The sequence below is a fragment of the Rutidosis leptorrhynchoides genome, chromosome 2 (assembly GCF_046630445.1).
Source record: "Rutidosis leptorrhynchoides isolate AG116_Rl617_1_P2 chromosome 2, CSIRO_AGI_Rlap_v1, whole genome shotgun sequence".
Classification (NCBI taxonomy): Eukaryota; Viridiplantae; Streptophyta; class Magnoliopsida; order Asterales; family Asteraceae; genus Rutidosis; species Rutidosis leptorrhynchoides.
The window spans coordinates 571664992-571686518 of NC_092334.1; the positions used below are offsets into that span (position 1 = coordinate 571664992).

The window sequence follows — 21527 nt, forward strand, 5'->3', positions numbered from 1 at the left end:
AAGTGGAATCAAATTGTATACAACCCATCTTGGGTCCACGCGTAGTGTCACAAAGAAAGAAAAACAATACATACACAGTTCAAGTAATTATCGTCTAATAACTACGTTATATAATTTACTTTAAACATATCTAAAACAACTATATAAGGTACAATTATTATGACACCAAACATGGTAGTATAATATTGATCATTCAATATTTTATATTCGAAATACCATATATTGAAATAAAATAACTAATTTTGATCTTTATATTAATATTATTGTTAATCATAATGAGGAAGGTAATAATATTATTAACGTATCAATTAATTGTTCGTGAATCGTCGGGGTTTGATCAGAGGGTAATTGCATATCTGAAATCAATTCAAAATTTTTAAACCCAACAATATAGATTTTGCTTATCGTGTCAAAACCATATTAAGATTAAGTTTAAATTTAGTCGAAAATTTCTGGGTCGTCACATTTCTCAACTCGTTTCATTAAGTTGCAATATAGAGCCAAAAGAACGTGTTGAACTTTTACTTCAGAGTCTACCTAATTCGTATGATCAACTCATTATTAACTTAACTAATAATGTTCTCTCGGAGTATCTAGTCTATGATGAAGTTGCGGCTGCTATTCTAGAAGAAGAAAATCGGCACAATAACAAGGAGGACAAACAGGCCGGTTCACGACAAGTGGAGGCCTTATTGGTGTCAGGAGGGAGATCAACGGAACGTAGCCCAAGTGGGAGTCACAATCATGGTAAACCGAAGTCTAAAAAGAAGAAGACCTTTACATGCTACAATTGTGGCAAGAAAGGTCACCTGAAGAAGGATTGTTGGAGTTTAAATAACTCAAATCCTCAAAGAAATATCGCAAGCATTTCAGAAGATGAGACTGCTTTGGTTAGTGAGGCAGTGGTAGCAAATGAAGGCAGAAAGACATTTGTTGATGTCTGGTTATTTGACTCGGGAGCTACTTTTCACATGACCCCTAGAAGAGAATGGATCAAACAATATGAACGTATCTCAGGAGGATCTGTATACAGTTGCAATGATCATGAACTAAAGATCATTGGAATTGGAGATATCATTCTGAAGATGCACGATGGTACAGTTCGTACTATTCAAGGTGTACGACACGTGAAGGGTTTGAATAATAACTTATTATCTTTAGGAAAATTGGATGATCTTGGTTGTAAGATGGTGATACATGAGAAGATCATGATAATCAAGAAAGGCGCGGTTGTACTTATGAAAGGAGAAAAGGTGGGAGCTAATTTATACATTCTGAAAGGCGAGACGGTACAGGAATCGGAAGCATATGTTGCTTCGAATAGTTCAAGTGATAAAGTTGCTATGACATGGCATCAAAAGCTTGGACACATGTCTGAGCAAGGTATGAAGATTCTTGTTGAAAGAAATCTTATTCCTGGTCTTACAAAGGTATCGCTACCTTTCTGTGAGCATTGTGTAATCAGCAAGCAGCATCGCCTGAAGTTTAACACATCAAATTCTAGAAGTAAATTGATTCTAGAATTGGTTCACTCTGATGTGTGGCAAGCACCAGTTCAATCCCTATGAGGAGCAAAGTATTTTGTATCATTTATTGATGATTACACTAGGAGATGTTGGGTGTACCCAATCAAGAGGAAGGCAGATGTGTTTGAAGTTTTCAAAGTTTACAAAGCGCGGGTTGAACTTGAATCTGGTAAAAAGATCAAGTGTTTGAGGACAGATAATGGAGGAGAATACACTGGTGATGAATTTGAAAAGTTTTGCAAACAAGAAGGTATCAAAAGGCAGTTCACAACAGCATACACTCCTCAACAAAACGGAGTGGCAGAGCGGATGAACATAACCTTGTTAGATAGAACAAGGGCGATGTTGGCAACTACAAGCTTGGAAAAATCATTCTGGGCAGAAGCAGTAAGTACTGCTTGTTACGTGATAAATCGGTCACCATCAACTACAATTGAGTTGAAATCGGCAATGAAAATGTGGACTGAAAAACCAGTTAATTATTCTGACTTTCATGTATTTGGAAGTCCTGTGTACGCAATGTACAATTCTCAAGAAACGACAAAGTTGGATCCGAAGTCCATAAAGTGTTTGTTCTTGGGGTATGCTGATGGAGTTAAGGGGTATCGCTTGTGGGACCCCACTGCCCACAAAGTAGTCATCAACAGAGATGTTGTCTTTACAGAAGACAATGATCTTAAAGATGTTAGCACTTCAAAAGAAACTATACCAATACAGGTGGGTAACGAATTTCATAAATATTCTTCTGAAGAAGTACCAGAGCACGATGAAAATCAAGTAGTCGTTGATGAAGCTCCAGCGACTCGTATTTCTAATCGGGAAAGGAAACATCCAGGGTGGCACTCAGATTATATTATGAAGAGCAATGTTGCATATTGTCTTCTAACAGAGGATGGAGAGCCAACAACTCTTCGCGAGGTACTAAATCATTCAGATGCATCTCAGTGGATGACAGCTATGCAGGAAGAAATTGAAGCTCTTCATAAAAATAAAACATGGCAACTTGTGCCATTGCCGAAAGGTAGAAAACCTATTGGAAATAAATGGGTGTATAAGATCAAGCGAAATGGCGATGATCAAGTGGAGCGGTATCGTGCAAGACTGGTGGTTAACGGATATGCTCAGAAAGAAGGTAAAGACTTTAATGAAATATTTTCTCCTGTGGTTCGACTTACGACAATTCGAGTAGTTCTAGCGATGTGTGCTACGTTTAATTTGCATCTAGAGCAGCTAGATGTGAAAACTGCATTTCTTCATGAAAATCTTGAAGAAGAAATTTATATGCTTCAACCAGAAGGTTTTGAACTACAAGGAAAAAAAGAACATGGTTTGCAGGTTAAAGAAATCTCTGTATGGTCTCAAATAGGCGCCGAGATGTTGGTACAAGAGATTTGATTCTTTCATAATGAACCTTGAATATAACAGACTTTATGCAGACCCTTGTGCATATTTCAAGAAGTTTGGGGACAATGATTTTGTCATTTGCTGTTATATGTAGACGACATGTTGGTTGCAGGCCCTAACAAAGATCGTATTAATAAGCTGAAGGCTCAATTGGCTAGGGAGTTTGAAATGAAAGACTTGGGTGCCGCAAACAAGATATTACAAATTCACCGAGACAGAGATAATAGGAAGATTTGGCTTTCTCAAAAGAATTATTTGAGGAAAATCTTGGAGCGTTTCAGTATGCAAGATAGTAAGCTAATCTCAACCCCACTTCCTACTAATCTCAAGTTATCCTTCGTTATGTATCCTACCAGTGAATACGAGAGGAAGGAGATGTCTCACTTACCGTATGCATCAGCAGTAGGAATTTTAATGTTCGCAATGATATGTACAAGACCAGACATTGCACATGCAGTGGGAGTAGTTAGTCGGTACATGGCGAATTCTGGTAAAGAGCATTGAAATGCGGTAAAGAGGATCCTTAAATACATCAAGGGAACCTTAGATGTTGCATTATGTTATGGGGAACCGAAATTTATTGTCAAAGGGTATGTTGATTCAGATTATGCAGGTGATATCGATAAAAGTAAATCTACCACTGCATATGTTTTCACACTTTGTGGTGGAATAGTAAGCTGAGTTTCAAAACTGCAGTCAGTTGTGGCGACATCAACAACAGAGGCAGAATATGTAGCAGCTACTCAAGCTACTAAAGAGGCAGTATGGTTGAAAATATTGTTGGAGGAACTCAGGCACAAATAAAAGAATATCACTCTATTTTGTGACAACCAGAGTGCCTTGCATCTTGCAAGGAATCCGTCATTTCATTCAAAGACAAAGCATATAAGAGTTCAGTATCACTTCGTTCGTGAGAAAGTGGAAGAAGGAACCGTGGATATGCAGAAAATTCATACTGACGACAATGTAGCTGATTTTCTAACAAAGTCAATCAACCGTGATAAGTTTATTTGGTGTCGTTCCTCATGCGGCCTAGCAGAGACGTAAGCAACATTATTGGCAAGGAAGGATTATCGTGTGAAGATTGATTGAGCTTCAATCAAATTTTCAAGTGGGAGATTGTTGAAATAATAATAGTCTAGAAGGTGGCACACTAGTCAAACAAGAATATGAAGTTGGATACGTAAGCCTACAATTTGAGAAGGCAAATTTGACTACTTGCATATTTCACCTAACAAGTAAATGCATTCACAATTCACCAACTCCATATTGTTTTAGTATAAATAGGCCTTCTTGTAAGCTTATTCTTCAACCCAGAATCATTTCTTTCTTTCATGTACTAAAAGAGTTAAATAGAGAATTTGTGAGTAATCTCCTAATTACAAGAGATATAAAGATTAATGTTTATCCTTGTAATTAGAGAGAAGTGTAATTCCTATTATTCTTATTAGTGAAGCGTTTCTTTCCTTGCCCGTGATTTTTACCCTTTTGGGGTTTTCCACGTTAAATCTCGGTGTCCTATTATTATCGTTAATTCAATTATTACTAGCGGTTTACTATAATTTGGTATCGCTTTTCTCAACCCTCCTTACCATCATCTTCGCCTTCATCATTATCCTTATCATCATCTTCATTCTTCTCTTCATCATTGGTTATCGAAGATTCGGGTACTTGTGCAATCTCTACTACTTCGGTCTTGGCATAAAAGCTTACATCATCATCATCATCATCATCATCATCATCATCATCATCAACATCATCATAAAAGATTCAATTTCTTGATCGAGAAGTAGAGACTATGGATGAGATGGGTGGTGAAATGGTAGTGGATACAAAATCTTCAACTAAAGGGAGCATGGAACTCACGGTTTTCTCTAAGCTTTGAATCGAAGCTTGTTGAATTTTTAACATTTTCCTCAAATATATTTTCTCTTGAATTAGAGGTTCCATACGGTTAAGGTGGGTTCTCATTACGTTTGAGAATAACTCTAGTAAATTTGAATCGATCTCCCCTTGTTGTTGATTTTGAAATTGAAATTTAGATGAATCCCATGTCGAATCACCCCCTCATAACAATAGTCCATTGGTTGAATCATAAAGTCATAACTATAAATAGGACCATTATTACAAGGTTGATCAATGGGGGTGAAATCATTCATGTAACTATCATCATAACCCCCATCTCGATAACAACCATCATAAGTACCACAATAACCATCCGTCTCACCATTAGCTTGACCCAAATTCATATACCCATTATCATTCATACCCATGTAACTATCATTCATATACCCATAACCATCATTCATGCCCAAATAATCATCATTGATGCTCAAATAACCATTATCATCAATCGTGCCTTCATACTCATTGTTCATGCCCATATAACCATTGCATCATTCATGCCCAAATAACCATTATCCAAACCTATGTGACTTGAGTCTCCCATCAATTGTTGATCAAAATTCGCGATTTTTGACATCAAGTGGTCACACAAAGCATCATACTCCGCCATATAGCTTAATCACACCACAAACAAGCAAGTGTTTTCCGAATACAAGCAAATATAAACAAAAAGTAACTTTTGCAATAATGAAATTCTTACAAAAATATCGAACAACTACTAGCAAATATTTCAAAATTCAATTAAAAACCGCTCCCAAGCAGCGGCGCCAAAAAGTTGATGTGGTCGTTCGTGTTCTTAACTTTCAATAATATAAAAACAATGATCAAACACTAAACAATTAACACAAACGCCCGGGAAACAATAACCCGATCATTATAGCAACTAACAAGTATTCAAGCAAGGTTCGTTCCACATGGAGCAATTTACATGGATCTCAAAACACTAGTAATTATCCTAAGTTGGTTGGGGGGTTTTAAGAAAGATTCGATTGTTGATTAAACTAATATTAAACTAAAAGAGAGATTAACAATTAAGAGAGAAACGTGTCCACTTGATTATTCCACCTTTTGCCATGATTTGCCCAACTGATTCATTACACAACAATGTTTAAACATATAGTTTCATTTCCATTCGTCAACTTCCATAAAATCTCAATCAAATGAAATTCGTTAACTCCTGTAGACTCATTTTAAAAGATCAAACTATGTTTCGAGTGAAATCATTGAGACATCGGTTTTGGATTAAAATCCCTTAAAATCCTTTAATTATCAAAATACCTTAAGATAATCAAACACTACCATGTTGAATAAAAGCCAATTGAAAACCAAACCAAACCAAACCAAACCAAGAACCCAATCCCTTGAAATTCCCAATTTGTTTGTCTAGATCACCAAAGGTGTTGAAATACAAATTGCTTCACTAATCAAATCCCTAAGAAAAGCTAGGCAACTTATATAATCAAAGTAAAGCTTTCAACAATCAAAGTAATGGATCTTCAACCAAGCACAATAATCATCAACTCATTCATACACTTAATTCATAAATTAGGGAAAAATTCAAGCATCAAGTTTACAAATCAAGTGAACACAAGTAATTTAAGCTATAATCATAAGATAAACAAGAACAAAATCATCAAAACTAAAGCATTCATCATTACAACTAAAATGGAGAAGAACTAGTGTTAAAAAGGAAAGAGATTACAAAAATGGAGATGGATGATGGAGATCTAGCTTCTAACTTCACTAATCTTTGACTTGGAACATGAAATTAGGCTTTTTTTTATGAAATCATGATTGGAACCCTTTTAGGGCTCCCAAACGGCCTAAGGAAGCAGCTCTCTCAACCAAAAACCCCTAAAATCGTTTGTATAGTCGAGCTGAGTTTTTGGCTGAATACAGGCCGGGAACGACGTTCCGGAAGGTGAAACGACGTTCCTAAAGGTGGAACGATGTTCCTAATAGTGGAACCACGTTCCTGAAACCCCCTAGAAAGTCTGAAAAGTTTCTGACTTCGATTTCCCATTTTCTAGTGCTGCGGAACGACGTTCTGGCCATTTGGAACGACGTTCTTGCTTGAAACTTGGCTTTTTAACCCTAAAACTTCACTTGATTCATTCCTTAAGCCTAAAAATTGATTTCTCATGCATAAATATGATCTTTTGCACCACTTTTGTCCCGAAATGACCATATACACAAACCGCTCACTAGTCATCACAAATTGTATCGAAATGCCACGAATGTAGGGAGATATTGCGAAGATTATTATGTATATTTCGAGCAATATCAGACATTTTGAGATCGCTACCGTTTCGACCCCGTCTCGCGTCTTTTATAATAGATGAGCATGCTATGTTCTCCTTTTTTTTTTTTTTTTTGTGCCTTTTTGAAAAATAAATAATTAATCAGAGTAACCCTGTGAGCAATTTCATCTGTACGCGAAGCCGACCAAATTCACTGGAAACCAAAAAAGGGGGCTTCGGAGATAATTAAAACGATGGGAGAAGCCAACACATCAACATCATCATCATCAATTGATGACGATTTGCTTCTCAAAAATTTCTACGCTGAAGTTAGCGAAGTTGAACGCGATAACGAAGTCGCTAGGTTTTACCATTTCCCTCTTTCACCTTTTTTATAAATACTTATAAATTACGGAGTATAAATTATTTTTCATGTCTATTTAGTTTTGTGCCCTAAGTTATTTGTATTACTTGCATAAATTGGTATCGTTTGGTGCATATGTGGTTGCTTAATAACATGTAGGATGATTAATTAACTATAAATTAATGTTGAATTTTGTAAGATATGCATATAACTAGCATGAAAAGGTTCGTTAAAACTCTATGTTGAATGTTGTGAAACCTATTTTTATCTTTTAATGATACATGTAATGCTTAAAGTGTAAATGGAGCTTCAATTAATGCTTTGTTGCATCCGAGAATCCGAGATGAAGTTATGGCTTGTTAAATGATTAAAATATCGAATGAGATGCTTTGATTGGTTGGTGGTATACATTAGATGTAGATTGACAGATCTTTCTTAATGGAAAAGAAGATAACAAATAGGTTGAATGCTGTGAAACCTATTCTTACCTTTACCTGGATTCAGCACTTTAATGGGAAATCGGGAAGCTTTGCTTTTGTTCGATCCATGCCTTAATGATACACATAATGCTTAAAGTGTAAATGAACTCCAATTAATGGTTTGTTGCCTTCAAGGAACTAGGATAGGAAGAATTTTCTGAACATGTACTGAATATCGGTGACTTGGAGCAATTAAAGACTGGCTGTGCTTGGGCTAATGAAGTAAAAATTTAAAGTGCTTTAAAAGCTACGTAGATATAGATGATATTGTCGTCTTGTAGTACTTAATATTGGGAATTTAGTGGTGGCATGTGGATATGCATAAGTGATTCATTTGTGTAAAGCATAACTGCTTTTTTTTTTTTTTTTTTTTTTTGTAAATGATAATTAAAATTCTCATACAGTTTGGTTTATAGAATGCTTTCTAACGACCAGTTCTCATTCTAATAAGAAGATAACATGCTGATGGAAGTTTAAAGAAAGTGGTCATGAATTTGTAGGTAGCTGTATATTGTTAATAATTGGGATTATTAGGAGTAACGTATTGGGAAGCATTAGGATACTTATTCATCATGTTAATTGTTGCTCTAAGATGATCTTTATTACTTAGCCGTATTAGTTGGGACAGTCATGTAGTTCTTCTTTATTGTATCCTTGTCGATTTCAACTTCTATATTCTGGAATCTCATTTATGTAATCATGCGTTATGATGATAATAATATACGAATATAGATTATGATTTGTTTATGTTTGCGATTTTGGTGTCATTATTGATTCCTTATAAGGGCACCATTAATTGCTCTTATTGTCACTCATACATTGTAAAATTTCCACTCTGTATGTTGTACAATTTGAGACATTATATTGTGATCTAATACATGGGTTTTGGAATACGAATATTCACAGGATTCTTTCATGCTTTAAGCTAAATGCATTTGAATATCTAAATCTACCATTTGATTCAACTCCAGAAGAAGTGAAAAAGCAATATCGTAAGGTGATATCTTCGTTCTTATAGTGTGTTATTATTAGAATATTTTTTTTTTCCCGGTGTTTGAGATTACATGGCGTCCTTTAGTGACACCCTTTAATATGTGTAACTTCGATATGCAGTTATCATTGCTGGTCCATCCTGACAAATGCAAGCATCCTAAGGCAAAAGAAGCATTTGGTGGTACGTATATTGTATTTCTTAATATCCATGGCTTCTGCATCTTCTAACTATATTTCATGTTATAGTAAATTGTTAGGGTTTCTTACTATAGAGCTGTTTGATTGTTTTTTCTTTAAGGATTGTTATATAGTACATATAACAAAATTTAGTTATGATTAGTGATTAGTGTCTTGTGTTTTTTTTCTTTTAAAATATTTTTGAATTAACACCTACTAGTGTAAATATATTATTTGGATTTTTTATGAACCTTTATCTAGTTACTTCAAATGATAACAAGAAGGGGGTCTACCTGGGTTATATGTATAAACTCACAATCCATTACATAAAGAACTAAGGAGGACCCCACTAGGATAAACGTTCATATGATTTACTTATCTTTTTTGATGATATTAATGCTAGAACTTTTTTTTTTTTTGTGGAGCTCAGATAGATATCTGTGGAAAAAGTTTTTGAAGGTGTCTGGCCATATATTTGAAGGATAAAATTTGAAAAATTATTTTTTGTAATTGCTCTTGTGGTTGAAGTTATATTATAATTGTAATTCGGGCCATTTAAGTTCTGACCCTTTACATAATTATAAGTTTTTTATATATCATTTTATTGTTGAGACGATAGTATGTCACTCTACATTTCTAAAGCATCTTAATCCTTTTGAAATCGTATAAAGATGCAACTTTTATTCAAGAGCTTAATAAAAGATGAACTTTCTAAATAGTGGTAGTATATCAAAAGCCAAAAACTCATTGAGATGGATAGTGCTTAATATAAGCTATGTATACAAATACAAATATTTCGATACTACGAGTATATCCTGGGAACATACATATTTTAATACATTATGTTGCCTTAAAGAAACTACGTAGAGAAAGTACATATTCTATCATTTTTGGTTTTTTGTCTTGCAAATGCATGTATCATTGCTTACTAACACATATTGTACTATGATACTTATATCAGTTTTTGTTTTATGCAGCACTTGCAAAAGCTCAACAATTATTACTTGATCCGCAAGAAAGGGAGTATCTTGTTAATCAAGTTAATGCAGCAAGAGGTTTGTATGAAACCTAAATTATGCATCAACAGTAGTAGGTCATTTATTTTTCAAATCACTCGACAGAAACTTAATTACTTCATGTTATATCATATTTTCCATCTAATGTTATGTTCTATGTATGTTTGTATATATGCATACATATATTCAACATAATAATGCTTTTGCACTGTAATTGCTACACATTAGTCTCAGTATAATTGTAGTTTGCAGATCATGCAACTTGATTGAATGTTCACACTTAACAATGTTGACCTTAAAATTTGAAATATTGAATTTACTGATGGTTGGTTTTGGAATGTTAGAATGCAGAGATCAGCTTCTGTTCTTTAGTGATATTTGTACTTTATGATAACCCCAAATTTGTTCATCCAGTATGATAATAGCAAATCTACTTGACTTATTTGCAGAAGAACTTCGAGCGAAGAGGAAAAAACAACTGAAGAAAGACACTGCGTCTAAGCTAAAGTCACTAGTCGATGAGGTAATTAAGTCTTAGGTAAACGGTTAAACGGTGATGGTATTCCCACCGGAGTAATTGGAGTTGACCAAGTTTGACTTTGTCCGATTTTCCGAGTAATCCCAAGTTTTGGCTGTGTAAACTCTTTGACCGAGGGTTGACCGAGTTTGAATCGACTACTCGGCCCAAACTTTTAACCGAGTACTCGGAGAGTTTTTCCGAGTTCTGCAACAGTGTTTGCAACTCAACTTCTTGAATTGATCTTGAAAACCTATGTGAATTTTTGATAGCATTGAGCAGAACCATTGTATGTTTTTTCAATCACTCTAACGATACAAGATTAATCAATCTAAACTCAGATTAACTAGTGTACTATTGTGGAGAGTCCTTTCTATATTGAATCAGAAACTAAATTTGGATTATTTAAGTAGTTAATTGCTTTCTGTACAATCTAAAACCATATTTAGGTTAACTTTATTTTTATTATTTTTTTTCGTTGATATAATTAGATTAGATAATGATGTTTTTGTTATCTGAACTTCCTCACAGGGAAAATATGAGCAAGAATATGAAAAATCAGATGAATTTCAGAATGAGCTAAAATTGAAGGTTCGGCAAATACTAACTGACCAAGAGTGGCGAAGAAGAAAAATGCAGATGAGAGTATGTCTGAAGATATCTTTCTTTTATAGTGTAGTTTATATATTCTGCTCAATTTCAAGAAATATTATACAGAACTTTTTACTTTATCACTATGTGTACCCACTTTGTTTTATCAAATATGTGTAGATTTCTGAGGAGGAAGGTAGATTGAAAAAAGATGAGGAAGAATCCAAAGAGATGTGGAAACGAAAACGTGAACATGAGGAACAGTGGGAAGGAACGAGGGAAAATAGGGTTTGTATTCTCTGTTTAATACTACCTTCGATTTCCTATTAAAAATATGATATAGATATGAATATGTTAAATGACAAATCCATAGTTCATTCATTCAATGTTTTTGTTCAATTTTGTTCTATTATCATAGAACATTATAATTATAATTATTATAATTATAATTATATTAATATAACAATTATATAGTTTAGTGTAAGCATCATGTTTTAACTACAACTCACTTGATAGTCATAAAGTCAAACATGTTGACCTGAGATGGAAGGTGTATTAATTTAGTTATGATTTTGTGGATTCGTGTTTGGTTACTAAGTAAGTTTGATTGTAATGTGTGGTTTTATGTGGTTGCTAAAATGTGAACTTATGGATGACCGGCTAATAAACATAGTTGCCTAGCTGGTTTAAACGGCTGGTGTGACCAATAATATATTTACCCAAAAGCATATATGCCAAAACAAGACCTGCAACTAATAATATTTGTGATCTATATTTTCACCATACTAAACAGAAAAGCAACATGTTTTTTTTGCTGCAGTTAATCATTTGTCATTTTATGTTCATCTCATAGTTATAAGTTTATACCGAATTGCTGATTACTTTGAACTCTGACTTCCTTTTCAATCAGGTTTCTAGCTGGAGGGACTTCATGAAAGGGGGAAAGAAGGTAATATACTCTGTTTTACCTTTACTTCACCACTTTGTCACCTTTTGAAAAATGGGCGGTTTGGGTAATGGCTCAAATCGGTTAGTTACCTTGTACCTTTTGGGTTGGGTTGGATTGGGTTGTCTAATCAATAATTAGCGTGACAAATTTGTTCAAAACCATTTATACTATTATAATAATAATAATCTAGTTTGTTGGAATTAATGATATAGTATGTTTAATGTATTCTAATACTACATTTGGACGACTTTTTACCCGTTTCACCCATTTGAGCCATTCTACTTGAAGCTAATTCCCATGATTTCACCTTTGACCCATTAAAGATGATCACAGCCTGAAGAGTAATAATCATAAGTATAAGTTGAAAAGGCCATCGTAAGCAAAGATAACCAACTATACAGAAAGTTAACATCGAATGACTGACTGATGCTGGATAATTATAATGACTGTAGGTGAAGAAAGGCGAACTTCGACCACCAAAGCTGAAGACAGAAGACCCCAACAAGACATACGTTCAAAGGCCAGTGAAGCGTTAGTCATGTTTACAAATACTGAATGCAACTCAAGCTTGTAACCTAATATTCATCTAGTTTGTTGAATACAATAACCTTGTAACTTCCTCTTGTAGCCAGTATAAGTGCATTGTATATTGCATTTTTTTCATAGTTAAACTATACCCACTTAAATGCTTTCTAATGTTTATTAGAGTGTATTTGAACTTTCTAATGTTTACACAATGGAACTTGTATGCAATATAGGTTAAGTCTAGTTAGTCAACGATGTTGCTGATCCCAGCCTTGCCAAAAAAAAAAAAAAAATTTGCTGATCCCAAATTCCCAATCGATTAAGACACTGATATGATCGTTAGTTCCCAGTAGCCTTTAACGAATTTTACAGCCATCTAGAGTGTTGCTCATTATGGTTGTGAAAGGACTTTTTAGTTTTCTTTATTTTTTTATTTATTTTTTTTCAAACTCATATAGATATGAGGTCGTTTTTAAAGAAAACGCCCTCAACGTGGATTACAAAAAGACGGGGGAACTGGAAAAACTCGCACCTAAAAGCAACCCATCGACACGCAAACTATCTAAAAACGAGCCTCCCTAACAACCTGGAACCTAAAAACAAACCAACTAATCAAAACCAAAAACTACACAAAATTAAATGAAGTACACAAAACGAATCACAACAATCAACCTCTAGGACCTGCCTTTTTCAATCTACCATTGACCGTCTCTTTCAAAGTAATCTTCCCGGACCGATTCTCTATCTTGAACGATAACACATCGGTGGATCCATTGCCCGACGCGCTCTCCTCGGCCAAACGTGAATTGAATGCCGCGAAAGCCTCCACGGACATATCTCCTCCCCCGAAAACCAATAAACCACCATCTCTTCCATCTTTTTTTTTAACAGCGATTGGGATCACCCGAGGGGGACTTTAACCACCCGTTGCGATCATCTCCCGTTTCGACTATGCCGATGCAGCGATAAACCCCGCCCTCATCGCTGCCCGGGAGGAAATATTGAAACCGATCCAAGGGCACGGCCAAGTAAAACCCCCCTCCCCTTTACCCCCAAACGATATGGAAAAGGTGCCATCCCCCCTCCCCTTTACCCCCAAACGATATGGAAAAGGTGCCATGGGTGGATACTTCATGACAGAGATGAAATTGTGTTTTTAATATTGCGTCCTCGTACTCCAAGTCGTCAATGTTATCTCTAAGTTTACAAGCACCCGAATAGTGCAAACTGGTTCCTGTATGCACAAAATATAACAATAGATATTTTTTATTTTGGCCCAAACGTTTTGTTTGCACCAAAAAGGTAGAGCACCAATCAAGTATCTCAAAACTATTTTCAGAAAAGCCAAGAATCCATTATCAGTACCTTCAGAAACATCTCACGTTAAGACAACAAGATCCTTATAGAACATTGAGCAATTCTGGTAATAAAATGTCAATTTAAGAAAACTTGAAAACACCGATCATGTTTGTGTTAATCATAACTCTCTCAGTCATTTATCATATCAAACAAGAAAAATAGAGATGATAAAGAAACTGTAAACAACCCAAGCAAACTGATCAAGTTCAATGGCTCAAGTCGTTTGAGTTATTAGAGAAAAATTAACCTATAACTTGAAAATAAAATAGTAATGACATAGTAAAACTAAATTGTTGATTTTCTTTGGTAAAGTATAATAAAATGAAGACGTCAAAATATGTCAGCAAACACAACACATAAGAAAAAATTCTTGGATAACTCTCATAAGTGCTTGCATAAATGCATAATCCAGAAACAACAGCACAATAATAAGGTTGATAGATGGATAAACTCTAGTTTTTGTTATCATAGGCTTTTACATCATTTAAGCAAAAAAAAAGTGGAGTTGAAGACTCGAATCGTTTATATTCCTGTAAATGCTTTCTTCCCACCGCCTGACGATCCAGCTGGAATCACCTTCAAGACGTTGAACCTCACTGTCTTTGACAATGGTCTGCAAAAACCAAATTTATAAGGTTTTTTTGTCAAAGTCAAATACTGAATGAAAAACATGATACCAAACTGCCTCTCCTTGGTGCACCAAGTTTCATTAGCAGGAAAAACATATTTATTGTAAATCACGTACAGAAAATCATGAAATGAAGTGAAATATTATACAAGATGAACAAACCTGCATTGACCAACTGTGACATGATCACCTTCCTTCACACGGAAACAAGGTGAAATGTGAGCAGGAATGTTTGAGTGCCTCTTCTCGTACCTATATATTAGAAACACGTGTAACTAAATTTAGTAATGATTAAGTTTTTGGAGAATAAAGTTGTAACATTATCACTAAAAATGTAGGCTTACTTACCTTTGGTACTTCTTCACATAATGAAGATAGTCCCTTCGAACAATGATAGTCCTCATCATCTTAGCACTATGGCATGTACCAGCTAGAATACGGCCCCTAATGGATACGTCACCAGTGAAAGGACACTTCTTGTCAATGTAGGTTCCTAAAATCCACAAGCCAAACAAAAATGATGTGAATAATAAAGTAACATCTGATAGGCTAAACATAGTATCAGCCAATGAATACAAAAGATCATACAAATATGTTCAAAGACACAAAGAGCCAATTTAATAAGTTGGTATTATGTGCTAGTTTTCATATGAAAATATGTGAGCAGTTAGCAACTTAGTAAGTCTAATACAAAACTTCCATTTACCATAAAAACGAACATGATTCTACTCATTATATGAAAACAAAAAAGATCACAGAAAAAAGTATCAACATAATGAGCAACTCTTCATTAGTAGATACTAACTTCAAAGTGCAATAACTTCTCTATGCAAATACAATAACACACAGGGTTCATATCCACACTACATTGTCTTTAAAAATTTAAGAACTATGTTCACAGTAGTTTAGTCATAACAGACTCACATATCAGTATCAGTATCATTAGAAACAAATAACCAATATACACATATACACAATAGCTATAAAAATGAATGTACAAAAGTATAAATACCATCAATAGCCTCTCTGGGAGTCTTAAATCCGAGACCAATACTTTTCCAGAATCTGTTTCCACCCTTTCCAGGTCTCTTTCCTTTGCCACTTTTCTTCGAGCTAATTAGCCATCAAGTTATCAAGACATTAGTCCACCAATTATTTCATATTTCACTGCATCTAATCAACAATTAAATGTAACTTAACGACAATAACATAAACTATAAAAGCTAGGGTTTATATCTAACCAGAGGAACACTTTCGGTTGCTTCAAAAACGCCTTTTCGGTCTGTGATTAATTGCATAGAACATATATAAGAACACATGATATATTAATAGCTTATACAACAGATGAAGATGAAATGTGTGAAATAACATACCTGTTCAGCCATTGTTGTTGAAAGGTTAGAAGCTTTTGCAGCGGCGGTTGGAAATACAGAAATGAAGAAAATAAACCCTAGGAGAATGTAATTCGGCCACGAGTTTAATATGTATGTCTAGTTGGTTTTATGGGCTTTTAAGTTGGTCTGGGCCCGTCCATAAGGATTTTAGAAATTCGATGTTTTGTGGGCTTGTTTGTCTTTATTTTTTTGGGCTTATCACCTATTTGCCCATTTTTTTTTACCCCTTTATGAGGTGGAACCAAAAAAAAAAAAAAATGAGAAATTGCCCGCGCAAGGCGCAAGAGACCTTGCGACTTGCGTCCTTGTGTTAAAAAATTAGGTCATATATACGAAACAGACACCACATACACAAACACACCGACAGACTGACTCCTTGCGACCTATTTGCGACAGACGACGATTACGAAGATCCTTGCACTTGCGACCTGTCTACCCTTGCGACCCTTCTTCTGAGCATCACCATCACCATCACCATCACCACCACCATCACCATCACCATCACCACCACCATCAGTACATCATCTCCGCGACCACACCATCACCATCACCACCACGATTGGCGTTTTGAGTAAAAGTAAGGGAAAAAAAAACCGACAAAAAACTCCATCAAGATGTCACAAGATCAGGTAAGTTTATCCTTTTAACTATTCTCGTTCGATTACTCATTTATTATGTCGAAATTTATTTATAAGTTATGTTGCACACCAAATGTTCGATGTAATGCTTCAACGAGCTTGGTGATGCAAACCTCAATTAAATTGTTGTGAGATTTGTTTAAGTTACATTCTTTGGTAACTAACATATTATAAAAACTGGAACGCGATTTTTTTAAGTGGCATAAAACCGCAAGCTGGTAGAGGCGCAAGGCACTTCTTGCGTCCTTGCGCTTAGTAAAAGTAGTAGGCGCAAGGCACGTCTTGCGCCTTTGCGCCTGTGTGATTAACCTGACGCAAGGTAATACTTGCGTCCTTGCGCCTGTATATTTTTGCTGAATAACTGTGCGTTTCAGGGATATGTTGAGGCGAAGTTGACGATGAAGAATATGTTGAATGTTATACCTCAAGTAAAGGCATTAATGACTGAAAATCAACAAAATTTTTTTAGGGGAACTTGTTTTGGTCCTTGGCTAAATCTTCTATACACGGGCAATGATCTCGGCCTTATACATGCAATGCTCCAAAGAAAAAGTGAGCGGCCGACAGGAATAGACGAAAAGTACCCAGCTGATGACGAGGAAATATGGTTTACTTTCCGTACGAATTTCAAAATTAGATTTAGTAGGCGGGAATTTTGTCTCATCATGGGGTTTAGGTTTAGTCGTCGCACGGACATGGCACATTACATTCCAAGAAGTTATGATGTTGAAACACCACCGATTAGACGACGTTGTTTCCCAAAACGTAAAGATAACGCAAACATTACAATTAACGATATTCAAAAACTTTTATATAATGGTGATGATTTTGTGGTTAGTGATGAAGATGTCGTGCGACTAGCCATTATTTTGATTGTGGAGAGAGCATTTATGGGTAAGCAAGGGATTCATGTGGTGAGCAAAAAATACATTTGGTTAGTCGAAAACTTTGCTAAATTGAATGACTACCCGTGGGGTAATCGTATTTGGGATGCCACTTACCCCGTAGTTAAAGATGGATTTGAAGCTCGGGAAAGTCAGTTAGAGGTCGGAAAGGGTTATACTTTGGCGGGTTTTATGTGGTCATTTAAGGTAAATAAAAATAAAAGTTTGGTAGATTTGGATAATATTAATACATTTGAATCGTATATTATTTAATGGGTCCTTATTTATTTAATTTGGTAGATTTGGATTCTTGAGGCATATCGACGAACCATTAAAAGTTTTGCCCACAAGACACACAAGAATGGAGTACCGAGGGCCTTATTTTGGAAACGTTCATCGACTGAGTCTTTTTCAGTCACTGATGTAGTGACCCGAACTTTTCCATGTTTATATATATTAATTGAGATTGATATTTACATGATTAAATGTTTCCAACATGTTAAGCAATCAAACTTGTTAAGACTTGATTAATTGAAATATGTTTCATATAGACAATTGACCACCCAAGTTGACCGGCGATTCACGAACGTTAAAACTTGTAAAAACGACATGATGATATATATATGGATATACATATGGTTAACATGAGATTATGATAAGTAAGTATCTCCATAAGTATATTAACAATGAGTTATATACATATAAATAAGACTACTAACTTAAGGATTTCGAAACGAGACATATATGTAACGATTATCGTTGTAACGACATTTAAATGTATATATATCATATTAAGATATATTAATATATCATAATATCATGATAATATAATAATTTAACATCTCATTAGATATAATAAACAATGGGTTAACAATATTAATTGAGATCGTTAACTTAAAGGTTTCAAAACAACACTTACATGTAACGACTAACGATGACTTAACGACTCCGTTAAAATGTATATACATGTAGTGTATTTAGATGTATTAAAATACTTTTGGAAGACTTCAAGACATATATCAAAACACTCATACTTAACGAAAATGGTTACAGTTACTTTCCCATTCTTTTCTTTCATCAAGAATTCTAGTCGTATTCTTACCCGTATTATACACAGCTTCAAAACGTACTTACTATGGGTATATACAAATAGGAACTAGCATGGGATTCCACTCTTGATTATGTCATGTATGACTAATCAATTTTAACTTCTACCATGAGCTAGTCAACTAACTAGAACTCCTTTTAACCCCACTCACCACTCACCAATTAACACTCATCATTCACTCCATTTCACTTCCAAATCTCTTTCTAATTCTCTCTCAACACACCCACACTATTATGAACGTATTTTTCCAGTAGTTAATCATCATCTTCATCAAAAATCACTTCAAGAATCAAGCTATAATCATCATAGGAAGAACACTTCAAGAATACTTCAAAAATCCCTTCAAGTTTACTAATTTACTTCCAAGCTTTCTAATCCATTCCAAGTAATCATCTAAGATCAAGAAACCTTTGTTATATACAGTAGGTTATCTTTCTTATTCAAGGTAATATTCATATTCAAACTTTGATTCAATTTCTATAACTATAAACTATCTTAATTCGAGCAAAAATCTTACTTGAACTTGTTTTTGTGTCATGATCCTACTTCAAGAACTTTCAAGCCATCCAAGATCCTTTGAAGCTAGATCATTTCTTGTCACTTCCAGTAGGTTTAACTACTAAACTTGAGGTAGTAATGATGTTCATAACATCATTCGATTCATATATATAAAACTATCTTATTCGAAGGTTTAAACTCGTAATTACTAGAACATAGTTTAGTTAATTCTAAACTTGTTCGCAAACAAAAGTTAATCCTTCTAACTTGACTTTTAAAATTAACTAAACACATGTTCTATATCTATATGATATGCTAACTTAATGATTTAAAACCTGGAAACACGAAAAATACCGTAAAACCGGATTTACGCCGTCGTAGTAACACCGCGGACTGTTTTGGGTTAGTTAATTAAAAACTATGATAAACTTTGATTTAAAAGTTGTTATTCTGAGAAAATGATTTTTATTATGAACATGAAACTATATCCAAAAATTATGGTTAAACTCAAAGTGGAAGTATGTTTTCTAAAATGGTCATCTAGACGTCGTTCTTTCGACTGAAATGACTACCTTTACAAAAATGACTTGTAACTTATTTTTCTGACTATAAACCTATACTTTTCTGTTTAGATTCATAAAATAGAGTTCAATATGAAACCATAGCAATTTGATTCACTCAAAACGGATTTAAAATGAAGAAGTTATGGGTAAAACAAGATTGGATAATTTTTCTCATTTTAGCTACGTGAAAATTGGTAACAAATCTATTCCAACCATAACTTAATCAACTTGTATTGTATATTATGTAATCTTGAGATACCATAGACACGTATACAATGTTTCGACCTATCATGTCGACACATCTATATATATTTCGGAACAACCATAGACACTCTATATGTGAATGTTGGAGTTAGCTATACAGGGTTGAGGTTGATTCCAAAATATATATAGTTTGAGTTGTGATCAATACTGAGATATGTATACACTGGGTCATGGATTGATTCAAGATAATATTTATCGATTTATTTCTGTACATCTAATTGTGGACAACTAGTTGTAGGTTACTAACGAGGACAGCTGACTTAATAAACTTAAAACATCAAAATATATTAAAAGTGTTGTAAATATATTTTGAACATACTTTGATATATATGTATATATTGTTATAGGTTCGTGAATCAACCAGTGGCCAAGTCTTACTTCTCGACGAAGTAAAAATCTGTGAAAGTGAGTTATAGTCCCACTTTTAAAATCTAATATTTTTGGGATGAGAATACATGCAGGTTTTATAAATGATTTACAAAATAGACACAAGTACGTGAAACTACATTCTATGGTTGAATTATCGAAATCGAATATGCCCCTTTTTATTAAGTCTGGTAATCTAAGAATTAGGGAACAGACACCCTAATTGACGCGAATCCTAAAGATAGATCTATTGGGCCTAACAAACCCCATCCAAAGTACCGGATGCTTTAGTACTTCGAAATTTATATCATATCCGAAGGGTGTCCCGGAATGATGGGGATATTCTTATATATATGCATCTTGTTAATGTCGGTTACCAGGTGTTCACCATATGAATGATTTTTATCTCTATGTATGGGATGTGTATTGAAATATGAAATCTTGTGGTCTATTGTTACGATTTGATATATATAGGTTAAACCTATAACTCACCAACATTTTTGTTGACGTTTAAAGCATGTTTATTCTCAGGTGAATACTAAGAGCTTCTGCTGTTACATACTAAAATAAGGACAAGATTTGGAGTCCATGTTTGTATGATATTGTGTAAAAACTGCATTCAAGAAACTGATTTCGATGTAACATATTTGTATTGTAAACCATTATGTAATGGTCGTGTGTAAACAGGATATTTTAGATTATCATTATTTGATAATCTACGTAAAGCTTTTTAAACCTTTATTTATGAAATAAAGGTTATGGTTTGTTTTAAAAATGAATGCAGTCTTTGAAAAACGTCTCATATAGAGGTCAAAACCTCGCAACGAAATCAATTAATATGGAACGTTTTTAATCAATAAGAACGGGACATTTCAGTTGGTATCCGAGCGTTGGTCTTAGAGAACCAGAATTTTGCATTAGTGTGTCTTATCAAGGTTGTTAGGATGCATTAGTGAGTCTGGACTTCGACCGTGTTTACTTGAAAAATGATTGCTTAACAAATTTTGTTGGAAACTATATATTTTTAACATGTGAATATTATGTGATATATTAATCTCTTAACGCGTTTGATATTATGTGATAGATGTATACCTCTAGAACAAGTCCCATTGACTCACCTAATAATAATGAAGAGTCAA

General features: G+C 34.4%; 2 protein-coding genes across 2 annotated transcripts; one reads left to right on the forward strand and one right to left on the reverse strand.

The window, feature by feature from the left end:
* The first annotated feature begins 7231 nt into the window (after positions 1-7231).
* LOC139893188 (J domain-containing protein spf31-like) lies at positions 7232-12836 on the forward strand. The gene is made up of 9 exons (XM_071876334.1): positions 7232-7439; positions 8825-8915; positions 9032-9092; positions 10066-10143; positions 10554-10627; positions 11153-11266; positions 11393-11500; positions 12123-12161; positions 12614-12836. Exons 1-9 carry the CDS (start codon positions 7330-7332, stop codon positions 12695-12697), a joined length of 759 nt encoding a protein of 252 aa, XP_071732435.1. The 5' UTR covers positions 7232-7329; the 3' UTR covers positions 12698-12836.
* A 1705-nt stretch (positions 12837-14541) lies between these two features.
* LOC139893189 (small ribosomal subunit protein uS17) lies at positions 14542-16134 on the reverse strand. Its single transcript, XM_071876335.1, has 6 exons — positions 16047-16134; positions 15915-15955; positions 15686-15786; positions 15022-15166; positions 14836-14925; positions 14542-14658 (listed from the first exon to the last, which is right to left on the reverse strand). Exons 1-6 carry the CDS (start codon positions 16056-16058, stop codon positions 14568-14570), a joined length of 480 nt encoding a protein of 159 aa, XP_071732436.1. The 5' UTR covers positions 16059-16134; the 3' UTR covers positions 14542-14567.
* Positions 16135-21527: the final 5393 nt, after the last annotated feature.